Consider the following 12,673-nt stretch of genomic DNA (forward strand, 5'->3'; position numbering starts at 1 on the left):
ATACAGAACTTGGAGCCAAATTAATCTCGAGTCTATCACGTCATTAAATGCAAGTTGGTCCTTTTTCAGCAATCACATCTAAAGAAGGCTGAAATATTTTCTCCATAAATGGCCATAACTTGACTTTTATTCACATCAATACTTTGTACTTGCACGATCACAAAGGTGAACTGGTTTATCCATGCTCTTCAAAAATGGCAGTCCAGGTCGTGATCAATCTCTTACGTGAATGGTTTGGTGGCTATTTTTGGTTTATTATTAACCATTTTTTAAAAATTAAAAATATAGCCACCTTCAAATTACAAAAAAAATAATCGTACTATTTGTCACGTGCGTGTTTGACTTGCATGCCCTCGAGGGGGAAAAAAAAAACTTGAAAATTGGGGATTATACTTGGGATATGCCAAGAGAGGTGTAAAAAAAAACAAGGTGTAAAAAAACAAACAGTCACCAGGGTGGGGTGGGAAGGGCACAACTTTTCTGTGTAAATGTATACCGTACCACGCCACCTGGTGGTGGTGGAGAGTATTACAAGTAAGCGGTGATGAAGACCTGCAATTTTTCATTGTACACATGGCTTTACTGCAGTAACCTCTGCCAGAAGGAGGGGGGTATTGCTCTCCCATAGGGAACGGGCATTTTTAATATCGACACAATTCATGGCCTAATGGCGTTTTTATATAAACAAGAAGCACCACAGAACAAGCTAAAAGTTTAATGAAGTAGACAAATAAACACCAATTATTACACTTATTTCTCAAAGTTCTGTCAACGTCAAAATTGTAAACAATCAACACTTTTCCATTAGTGCTTTTTTGTTAAAACTAACGTTGTTTGCCATATTTCTATGCCACAAATTATGCCTCCCCTGTGCATCACTGACTTTTCCCTTTTAAATAAACACTGAAATGAACCTCCAATTTAATTGCAGCCAAAGATTTTCTTCTCAATGAACGTCCCCACCAATCCTGGTACAACTGCACCCCACCTGTTGAAACAGTTTGTTTGTTTGTTTTTCACCGTTTTTCCATCTTCACTTTTGGTGGCTTAAGAAAAGTTCTCTCCTTGCGTTTTTCTTTCTGGCGTTCTCCTGATTTGTTCTTTTTGCCTTTTGACTGAAAACTCCTCCAACTATCGACACGTCCATCTCGACTGGCCTGCAAAAAAAATAATCAAACAACCAACAACAAACAAACAAAAAAACAGGACATGAGGGTAGTAAGCAAAAAGGCATTGCATCATCACAAGCTAGCTTAAAAAAATGTAAGACTCCTTCACCTTATGCTGCACCAAAAAAAAAAAGTCAACAAGAGGGATTGAGAGGGAGGAGGATAGAATTGGGAGAGAGGGAGAAGAGAAAGAGAAAATGATGTGAAAAGAAGAGAAAAAAAAACAGAGAAGAAGAGAAAAACAAAACAATTACAACCACATTGCACGTCTGGATAGCATCAGCTCACGTCCTAAAAACCTGCTCTGCTGCTCTTGCACATCTCTCTGCCCTTTTTTCCCTGTCATTTACTCTAGGCCATCTTCCATCTGTTTGGAAATCCACCAACATCACTGCATTCCATAGACAAGACGCAAAAATGTATCCCCTTAACTACAGACCAATCAGCTTACGTCCAATCGTCAGCAAGGTGATGGAATCCAATCCATCATCGCAGATGATTTGAAATTCTTCCTTTTCTCCAACAACCCCATCTCAGATCACCAATTTGGATTCAAACCAAGTCACTCGACCTTGCACATGCTGCTGAAACTCACCTGGCAATGGATGGAGGCCGTCAATGTCAGACATGGGATCAGGGCCGTCTCTTTAGACATATCCTGTGCTTTTGATATAGTCTGCCATCCTGCCTTGCTCGCAAAACTCTCTGCCTATGGCATCCAAAGCAAACTCCACACATGGCTTCCTGACTTCCTCTCCTAGCTAAAGTGTGGCTCTCAATGGAATCCTTTCATCTCCCCTCCCTGTCAAGGCTGGAGTGCCCCAAGGCAGTGTTCTGGGTCCAGTCCTATTTGTGATCTCCATCAATGATTTCTCAGATTCTCTGGAAAATCGGCTTTATCTATTTACTGAGGACTTCACCATCTGTAGTGCCATTCCTCATCCTTCAGACAGGTAGGGTGCAGCCTCTTCCCTCTCTTCAGACCCTGACAAAAATCACAAGCTGGTCACTTGGAATGTCTTTCAATCCTGACAAATCTCACAATATCACCATCTCTCTCTGAAAGAACCACCTGGCAACCCCCTCACCCCCCCTCCCCCAATCTACTTTCTTAGCAATCCTCTTGAGGAAGTTCAGTCATTCAAACTCCTGGGTCTTACTATCAGCCATGACCTTTATTGGGCAAGCCACATTTCAAAGTTGCCTGGTGTTGGCTTAGCGGTTAGGGTGTTGGCTTGGAATCCTAGGATCCTGGGTTTGAATCATGGTCGATCGTTTAATTAACGCCAGGGGGGTTGACTCAGCCTGTCATCCTTCCAAGGTCGACAAATTGAGTACCAGCATCCGGCCATAAAACATTGCTTCAAAAAGGGGACCATGGTGCCCGAAAAAGACCAAACACCTGCTCTGCGGGGGGAAATGGCCTCTAAAGGTGGTTCCACATTTCAAAGTTGGCCTACAAAGCCAGCTGCCGACTGGGCATTCTCCTTCATACAAAGTCCTTCCTCAGCACACACCTGTACTCCTATCCACCGATAAGGCCATTATGCACAGCTTGATGGAGTAATACTCTAACCTCTGGGCTGGATCTCCTGCCTCAAACCCTGATCAACTTGACACTGTGGAAACCAAGGCCTTCAAGATCATTGGCATTTCCCACGCTGAAGCTGATTAGGGAATCTATTGCTGAGACTCTGAAAATTTTCAAATCCCTGCACCACAAAACTACAAGGGGAGAGATGGCAAACTGCTCAGCACAACCCCCGGCGAGTACGTGACCGGAGCGAGGTTTGCAAATAGAGACAAAGAGAACAGTAACAAATCACAGAACACATACAGTCACGTGAAAAAGTAAGTACACCCCATGTAAAGTTTTGACTTTTTCCACATATTTCAACATACAGCTATTTGATCTTCATTTCAACAATATTGACAGATAAAGGTGATATTTAATATAACAAATATCATGAAACATTTACATTTTGTAGTCCATTGTATAATTTAAATAAACGTAAATGCATATTTTGCATGTGGAAAAAGTAAGTACACCCCGACATTTATCACTACTTCAAATACCTAAAATTAGAATCAGGTGCACCAGCTCAGGTGCAAATGATTAGAACATCGTTAGAGAGGATCTTGGAGGAGCCTGTCTTATTTAAACCTCAGACATTTAGTTTGGTTTGCTCTTTGTTGAAGAAGTGTGCGGCGTCACCATGCCTAGATCAAAAGAGCTCTCTGAGGCCTTCAGAAAGAAGGTTGTAGATGCCTACGAGTCTGGGAAGGGATTTAAAAAGATCTCCAAACAATTTGAAATCAATCATTCGAATGTCCGGAACATCATCTACAAGTGGAGAAGATTCCAAACAACTGCCAACTTGTTCAGGCCAGGCCGCCCCAGCAAGTTCAGCCCGAGAGCAGACCGCAAGATGCTGAAAGAAGACTCTAAGAAACCCAGAATGTCATCACGGGACATCCAGGTAGCTCTTGCCACTGTTGATGTCAAAGTGCACGAGTCTACCATTAGAAAGAGGCGACACAAATTTGATCTACATGGGAGGTGTGCCAGGAGGAAACCTTTGCTGTCCAGAAAGAACATCAGGGCAATACTAAAGTTTGCCAATGAACACCTCGGCAAAGACAAGCACTTCTGGAACAATGTGCTCTGGACAGATGAGTCAAAGGTAGAGCTATTTGGCCACAGTACTAGAAGACATGTTTGGTGAAAACCAAAGACAGCATTTGACCACAAGAACCTGATACCAACTGTAAAGCATGGTGGTGGAAATATTATGGTTTGGCGCAGCTTTGCTGCATCAGGGCCTGGGCGCAGCTCACCATCATAGAATCCACTATGAAATCTTCATTGTACCAGAGGGTGCTTGAGGATAATGTGAGGCCATCTGTCGGAAAGTTGAAGCTCAACCGATGGTGGACCTTGCAACATGACAATGACCCTAAACACACCAGTAAATCCACCAAGGAATGGCTGAAAAGAAAGAAATGGAGGGTTCTGGAATGGCCAAGTCAAAGCCCGGATCTAAATCCCATCGAGATGTTGTGGGGGGATTTGAAACGAGCTGTGCATGCAAGAAACCCCTCAAACATCGCACAGCTGAAAGAATTCTGCATGGAGGAGTGGGCAAAAATTTCTCCCAGTCGATGTCAGAGACTGGTAGACAGTTATAAGAAACGCCAACTTGAGGTTGTTTCTGCCAAAGGGGGGCAATACCACCTATTAGAGCCAAGGGTGTACTTACTTTTTCCACATGTGAAATTTGCATTTATGTTTATTTAAATTATACAATGGACTACAAAATGTAAATGTTTCATGATATTTGTTATATTATATCACCTTTATCTATCAATATTGTTGAAATGAAGATCAAATACCTGTATGTTGAAATATGTTGAAAAAGTCCAAACTTTACATGGGGTGTACTTACTTTTTCACGTGACTGTATATACTTCAATTTAAATAAAATTATTTCAAAGGTCGTTAAAAAAAAAAAAAAAAAACGATTCTGGAATTTTAGGGCGACAGAAGCAGTCTTATACACCCCGCCGTACATGTCCAAGTACGGCGTACAACATGTCCAAGTACAACATGTCCAAGTACTGCTAAACAAAAAGGTTTTGGAAGTGAAAAGAAACCGATTTGTGTTCTACAGTAATATATATATATATATATATATATATATATATATATATATATATATATATATATATATATATATATATATATATATATATATATATATTGTGATGCAGTGGTAAAGAATGCTCTCCCAGAGAAGAAGGGAAGTCGGAAGTGGAATGCAAGAGCAGAGGTGGACGAGATGGAGGAGCGATTTCAACAGGAGGAGGGGGCATGGGGATGGTACAGCACGGGAAGCATGGCTTGGGGTGGATGAAGCATGAGCGATGGGGAAAGGCATGTGTGAAAGAGAGGAGGAAGATGGTTGAGAGAGAGAGAGGTGAGAAGAAAGGAGGAGGAGGGGAGATATGTGAAAGCAGTCGGTCAGGCACAGCAAGGTGCTTGGACTAGGTGGGAAGGTGTGCGGGTGAGGATGTTGAAGTGGCAAGAGATTTGGAGGATGGAGCCAAAATTGTTGAATTTCCTGTTGCGGGCAACGTATGATGTGCTTCCGTCACTAGTAAACTTGAGATTGTGGGGGTTGTTGCAGGAGGAGAGATGTTATTTGTGTGGAGGTGTGGGAACGGTGCAGCATGCACTGAGTGCATGCTCAGTAGCATTGGCAGCAGGAAGATACAGGTGACGACATGATCAGGTGCTGGCGGTGGTGGTGCAGATGGTGCAACAAGAGGTGCTGAGGTCGAGAGAGAGAGAAGAGTGGAGAAGGAGACTGATGGGGGAGAGGTGTGGTTTGTCAAGGAGGGCCAAGTGGTAAGAGGTGGAAAGAGGAGGTGGAAAGCAAGAGGGCTGTCAGATGCTTTTGATTGGCAGGTGGTGGCAGACCTAAAGCCACAATTGGTATTCCCAGAGGAGATCTGTGTGACAAGGTTGCGGCCTGACATTGTCATTTGGTCAGGTGCAACAAGACAGGTCCATCTTAGGGGAAGTGTCTGTACCTTGGGAAGAGAACATGGAGGAGGTGCATGAGAGGAAGAGAGGAAAGTACAGTGAGCTGGAGGCAGAGCGCCGAGAGAAGGGTTGGGGAGTTTCGTGTCAGCCATTTGAGGTGGGGTGTAGAGGGTATATTGGCAATTCCTTTTCTGCATTTTCTGATCGGCTTGGAGTGTGTGGGACAGAAAGAAGGAGGGTGTGTGACAAGGTGGCCCAGGTTGCCTTGAAAGGCTCATTTTGGATTTGGAGGAAGTTTATGGAGGCACGTCGAACGGTGTAGGTTGAGATTACGGAATAGAAATGGAGGTGTGTGTGTGTGTGTGTGTGTGTGTGTGTGTGTGTGTGTGTGTGTGTGTGTGTGTGTGTGTGTGTGTTGCAGGAGTGGGTCATGAGAGGGTGTGGTTTTGCATGAATGGTTTTGCATGTTTGCATGAGTGGTGCATGTTGGTAAGGGTAGGTGGTTGGTTGTGTGTGTTTTGTTTTTTGTTTGTTTGTTTTTGTTACTATTATTATTTCTTATTTTGTGTATGTGAGTGAGTGAGTGAGTGGGTGAGAGTGTGTGTTTTTGCATGAATGAATTTTTGCATGAGTGTGTTTGTTTTTGTATGTTGAGTGGTGTAGGTTGTAAGGGGTAGGTGGTTGGTTGGTGTCATGTGTGTATGTGTGTGGATGTGTGTATGAATGATCTGGGGTGTTTTGTTGGTGAGTGGTGAAGGGTATAAAGGTGGGTGTTTGAGTGTCCACCATGTTTGTTTGGTGCTGTGGATTCTGGATGTGGAGGTGTTGCTGTTGTATTCTGCGTTCGCACTGGCTGGGGGTGGGGGTATGCACGCATCCAGGTGTAGTTGCTGCATGTGGATGTGTATGTGCCCCTGCTGGCCCACCTTAGCTGACCGTATCGAGGTTGAATGGCCGAAACGGGATGATGCTGAGGACCTCGACTGAGGACCCGGTCAGTGCGGCACACTTGTGACCAGGTGTGTTTTGAACATGTGTGTGTGTGTGTATCTATATATATATATATATATATATATATAAATAAAAATAATAAAGATAGTAAAAGTGGAAAAAAAATAATAATTTATCACCGTAAAAATATTTTTTACCACCGCAATTTTTTACCACCAGAATTTACCACCGTTGACGCAGTGTATATTACACCACGTTATCTAACATGTCACATTAGTTCTTCGTGCCTGTGTTCTTTATGACGTCCTTAAAAGCAGTAAGTATCTTGTTTGGAATGATTTGCAATTTTCTTTAACTGTCAGAAAGGGGGAGACAGTAAAAAAAATTATCTCGTTCCCCCTGGCGCATGTGCAGTCAGGACAAATTCAGAGAAACTGTTGAATGGCAAACTTGTCTTCCGATTCATGTTGAAAATATAACATTTAATTTAAATAAGTCGTCCCTCAATCATAAACTGATGTTTACAGACAGATGGATGGATGGACATTAACCAATTGCTTAACCCTGACTTTCGCTTCACATGTGTGGGAGAACAACATACAAAGTGCAGTAGTTCAAAAGGGGATGGTGAGGAGGGTTGGGATAACAACACACCTCAAAATTTTTCTCCCATTCTTTTTCTTTCTTTGTTCTCTCATCCTCTGCCAGCTCTTCCTCCCTCTGCCGCTTTCTGATAACAAGTACATGTTGCAATGCATTCAAATATGCTGATAGTAATTTAGTGAACATCAAACCAAATTCGATTGAGTGGATGGATTTCACGATAAAAAGTCCCTTGTGTAATGAAAGGAGTGTGAAGGGTGTGGGGGAAGGGGGGGGGGGGAGGGGGGAAGTGAGGGGAAATCAAAATTTGTGGCAATTCATTTGAAGGGTTGTGGGAAGGGAGTTGGATATATGTAATTGTATATCCCTCAGAAACAGTCCAACCAATTATTTCAACATATGAACCCGCACCAATTGCAATATATCTATATATCTATCTATCTATATGTATATGTATATATATCTATATATATATATATATACAGTCACGTGAACAAGTAATTACACCCCATGTAAAGTTTTGACTTTTTCAACATATTTCAACATACAGCTATTTGATCTTCATTTCAACAATATTGATAGAAAAAGGTGATATAATATAACAAATATCATGAAACATTTACATTTTGTAGTCCATTGTATAATTTAAATAAACATGAATGCAAATTTCACATGTGGAAAAAGTAAGTACACCCATGGCTCTAATAGGTGGTATTGCCCCCTTTGGCAGAAACAACCTCAAGTAGGCGTTTCTTATAACTGTCTAACAGTCTCTGACATCGACTGGGAGAAATTTTTGCCCACTCCGCCATGCAGAATTCTTTCAGTTGTGCGATGTTTGAGGGGTTTCTTGCATGCACAGCTCGTTTCAAATCCCCCCACAACATCTCGATGGGATTTAGATCCGGGCTTTGACTTGGCCATTCCAGAACCCTCCATTTCTTTCTTTTCAGCCATTCCTTGGTGGATTTACTGGTATGTTTAGGGTCATTGTCATGTTACAAGGTCCACCTTCGGTTGAGCTTCAACTTTCCGACAGATGGCCTCACATTATCCTCAAGCACCCTGTGGTACAATGAAGAATTCATAGTGGATTCTATGATGGTGAGCTGCCCAGGCCCTAATGCAGCAAAGCTGCCCCAAACCATAATATTTTCACCACCATGCTTTACAGTTGGTATTAGGTTCTTGTGGTCAAATGCTGTCTTTGGTTTTCGCCAAACATGTCTTCTGGTACTGTGGCCAAATAGCTCTACCTTTGACTCATCTGTCCAGAGCACATTGTTCCAGAAGTGCTGGTCTTTGCCTCGGTGTTCATTGGCAAACTTTAGTCTTGCCCTGATGTTCTTTCTGGACAGCAAAGGTTTCCTCCTGGCACACCTCCCATGTAGATCAAACTTGTGCAGCCTCTTTCTAATGGTAGACTCATGCACTTTGACATCAACAGTGGCAAGAGCTACCTGTAGGTCCCGTGATGACATTCTGGGGTCCTTAGAGACTTCTTTCAGCATCTTGCGGTCTGCTCTCGGGCTGAAGTTGCTGGGGCGGGCCTGGTCTGAACAAGTTGGCAGTTGTTTGGAATCTTCTCCACTTGTAGATGATCTTCCGGACAGTCGAATGATTGATTTCAAATAGTTTGGAGATCTTTTTACATCCCTTCCCAGACTCGTAGGCATCTATAACCTTCTTTCTGAAGGCCTCAGAGAGCTCTTTTCATCGAGGCATGGTGATGCCGCACACTTCAACAACAAAGGGCAAACCAAACTAAATGTCTGAGGTTGAAATAAGACAGGTTCCTCCAAGATCCTCTCTAACGATGTTCTAATCATTTGCACCTGAGGTGGTGCACCTGATTATAATTTTAGGTATTTGAAGTAGTGATAAATGTAGGGGTGTACTTACTTTTTCCACATGCGAAATTTGCATTTATGTTTATTTAAATTATACAATGGACTACAAAATGTAAATGTTTCCTGATATTTGTTATATTATATCACCTTTATCTATCAATATTGTTGAAATGAAGATCAAATGTCTTTCAAATCAAAATGAAGATCAAATGCTGTATGATGAAATATGTTGAAAAAGACAAAACTTTACATGGGGTGTACTTACTTTTTCACGTGACTATCGATGTGTGTATATATATATATATATATATATATATATATATATATATATATATATATATATATATATATATATATATATATATACATATATATATATATATAGTCGGATTATTTATATATATAAATAATAGGAAGAAATTAAATAAGTAGCGGACGTAGCTTCAAGATGGTCGATCTTTTATTGACAAGCTTTCGACAAAACAGGTCTACTTCTGTTTTATTGACAAGCTTTGTCAATAAAACTTTTATTGACAAGCTTTCGACAAAACAGGTCTTCTTCTCAATCTTCCTCGAAACGAAAACGAAATCAACGAAAGTTTTGTTTAAATTGAGGAAGGCTGAGAATAACTGTTTGGTCGAAAGCTTGTCTGAAAATAAATGATGGACGTCTTGAAGCTACATCCACGACTTATTCAATTTCTTCCGATTATTTATTTAATGCAAATGAGGTACCCTGCTCATATTGTGGAGTTTCTGCTATTTCTCAGTTATATACACATATATATATATACTAGCAGAGGTACCCGGCTTTGCACGGGAGTGGGAGGAGGAGGGGAGGGGGAAGAGGAGGGGAGGGGAACGGGGGGGAGGGGGGAGGGGGAAGCGGGGGAGGAGGAGGGGAGGGGGAAGAGGAGGGGAGGGGAATGGGGGGGGAGGGGGAAGGGGGGGGAGGGGGGGAGGGAAGGGTGCGGGGGTGCCCAGGGGAAGAAGGGCCCCTCCCCTCCCCCTCCCCCCCCTTTCCCCTCCCCCCCCTCCCCTCCCCCTTCCCCCCTCCCCTTCCCCCCCCCCCCTCCCATCCCCTTCCCCCTCGTTCCCCTCCCCTTCTCTTCCCCCTCCCCTCCTCCTCCCCCTTCACACCAGGGGGGTTGACTCAGCCTGTCATCCCACCGAGGTCGGAAGTCGGAACTCATTGTCGTCAAATAAATGTAGCCTGTATGTTTCACTCTTTGTCACATGCCGTTGGTCCCATGTCAATCGGATGAAGTTGAAAAATTAACGTTACGAAGGTTCTCTGGGACGTACTGATTCCGAATAATGAAGTTGAAAAATTAACGTTCCGAAATACGCTAATTACGCTAACAGAAGCGCTGGAGGGAGCACTGCGCTCCCTCCCTTAGATTCCCTCCCTCTTCTGCTAGCGCTAATTACGCGTAACACACTAATTTTAAAACCCGAAGTTGTTTTAATTTTAAGGTGTGCTGTAGTCAGAAGCGCTAGAAGCGCTGCGCTCCCTCCCTTCGAATCCCTCTCTCTTCTGCTAGTGCTAATAATACGCTAATTTTAAAACCCGAAATTTTTTAAATGTTTATGTCTCCGTGACATTCCTGGGACCATCCCGAGTCGAACAGTACTTTCCGCTCGCAAATCCGTCCACGGGTTCTCGAGATCTTAGAGATCATAGATAGAGGCCAACTCTACTTTATATATATAGATACCGTGGGACCCCGCTATTCGTGGGGGATACATTCCTGGAAATCCACGAATTGCAAAACGGCGAATAGTGGGGCATTGTTTCAATGGAAAAAGGGGAGATAGGTTCCCGAGTCGCGAAAATCCGAGAATAGAGGGGACCAAATCGCGAATGGCGAGGCAAATCCCGAGAATGTCGACGATAATCTGCGAAGGCCGATGAAAATCCCATCAATGTATGCCGCGGCATTGTTTCAATGGGGAAATGGGGGAGAGTTATAGGTTCCGGGTGGTTCCTGATTCATAGAGGAATATTTTTTTAAGTTTAAAATGTTTTCGACCACAAATGCACACAATTACAGCTTCATCAAAAATAGTTACAAATTAAAAAAAAACAACTACAACACCAGGTACCATTTCCAATTTATTGAAGGAATGCGCTCACAGTTTATTAAAAGTGCTTAACCATACTGTACCGTGAAAGCAAACAAAACAACACCATCATGTACCATTTAAAAATTTTATTTTACAAACACACACAACTTTCAAATGATGATGATGATGGTGATGAATTAAAATCCAATGAATTCCTCGAACTTTTATGGTGACCCAAATGATGGTGCAGCAAAATCGTGCACCAAGGGAGAGCCAGGAGAGGTAGGAGAAGGTGAGGATGCTGGTGAGGACACTGAGAGGAAGGCAGGATAGAATGTTTATGGTCCTGAGGTGTTGGGAGCAGAGCTGAAGAAATGGGTAATGGAGAGCTGCTTGACACATTGCCCAACATTTCGATGCAGCTCTTTGTACGGGAGTAGCACATCATCCAAGCCCCTCTTGAACTTGAGGTACCTCTCCACGACTGGGTTAACGTCTTGCACCCTGTCGACAATCACCCGCATGTCCTGCAGCAACTCACCCAGGAACTGGTCTGTGAGGTTGGACCACGGCACCTCTTCCTCATCACTGCCCGCCTTCTCCCCCTCCTCCTCGGAAACCTTTGGAATGGCATTCAACTCGTCCTCGATGAGCAGTCCCTCGTCTGCATGTTGTCCTCGATCCATATTCTGAGAGTCTTCTCCATCCTTTCCATGTGGACATTCCGGAAATGGGTGACCACCTTCGTACCCGATACAGTGCTCGCTGAAAATTTCTCACGAATCGCCTTCTCCTTCTTCCGTATGTAGCGAACAGTAGATTCATTGATGCCGTCATGCCTGCCAACAGAGACGGCATTCTCTCCTCTCGAAAGCCAGTCGAGCAGCTCCACTTTCTGGCTCAGGCTCATCACTTTCTTCTGCCTCTTGGTAGTCAACGCATCTCCAGCACGGGTCTTGCGCTTGGGAGCCATGATTGAACGATGAGCAGAGCGAGAGTCAAAAACACAGGTAAAAGCAATGGGACGAGAACAATGATTGAGATTGAGGACACAATCAGAATATGTAGGATTGCGAGCATTGTGGGTGGTTGCCAGAGGTACTCTGCCCATTGTTTGTGGAGGATGTTATCAGATGATGCCATATTGAGCCCATTTGCTAATTTCAATAATAGATTTATGAAGCATTTGCATTCTATAACTCTTGGAGGATCACTTGTTTTCGTCGCTGATGGAACATCCCCCGAAGCATTTTCATTGTGTAGGATGTCTGATGATGCTTTATTATAAATTTCAAACTGTAATCGATTTAATGAAGTGTTTGCATTATATAATTCGCGGAGTTGACTTGTTTATACATCTGGTGGGATATCCCGCGAAGCTCGCTTATCGTGCCGCAAAAATTCACGGCCGCGAAAGCCATGAAAACACAAAGCACACAGCAGTGAATGTACAAGCAGGTCATGCTCGTGGCTCGTATAAGTGTTTT

General features: G+C 43.1%; 1 protein-coding gene across 1 annotated transcript in view; it reads right to left on the reverse strand.

Moving 5' to 3' along the window:
• Window positions 1-699: 699 nt before the first annotated feature.
• DNAJC8 (DnaJ heat shock protein family (Hsp40) member C8) overlaps window positions 700-12,673 on the reverse strand; it is a 92,961-nt gene continuing 80,987 nt past the window's right edge. Inside the window, exons 8-9 of the mRNA XM_068097969.2 lie at window positions 7,321-7,396; window positions 700-1,157 (exon numbers count right to left, since the gene is read on the reverse strand). Coding sequence (XP_067954070.1) covers window positions 1,017-1,157; window positions 7,321-7,396 — 217 coding nt within the window. The 3' untranslated portion in view covers window positions 700-1,016. The remainder of the gene's footprint in view (window positions 1,158-7,320; window positions 7,397-12,673) is intronic.

This window comes from Myxine glutinosa, chromosome 6 (genome assembly GCF_964187855.1).
Source record: "Myxine glutinosa chromosome 6, kmMyxGlut1.1, whole genome shotgun sequence".
Classification (NCBI taxonomy): Eukaryota; Metazoa; Chordata; class Myxini; order Myxiniformes; family Myxinidae; genus Myxine; species Myxine glutinosa.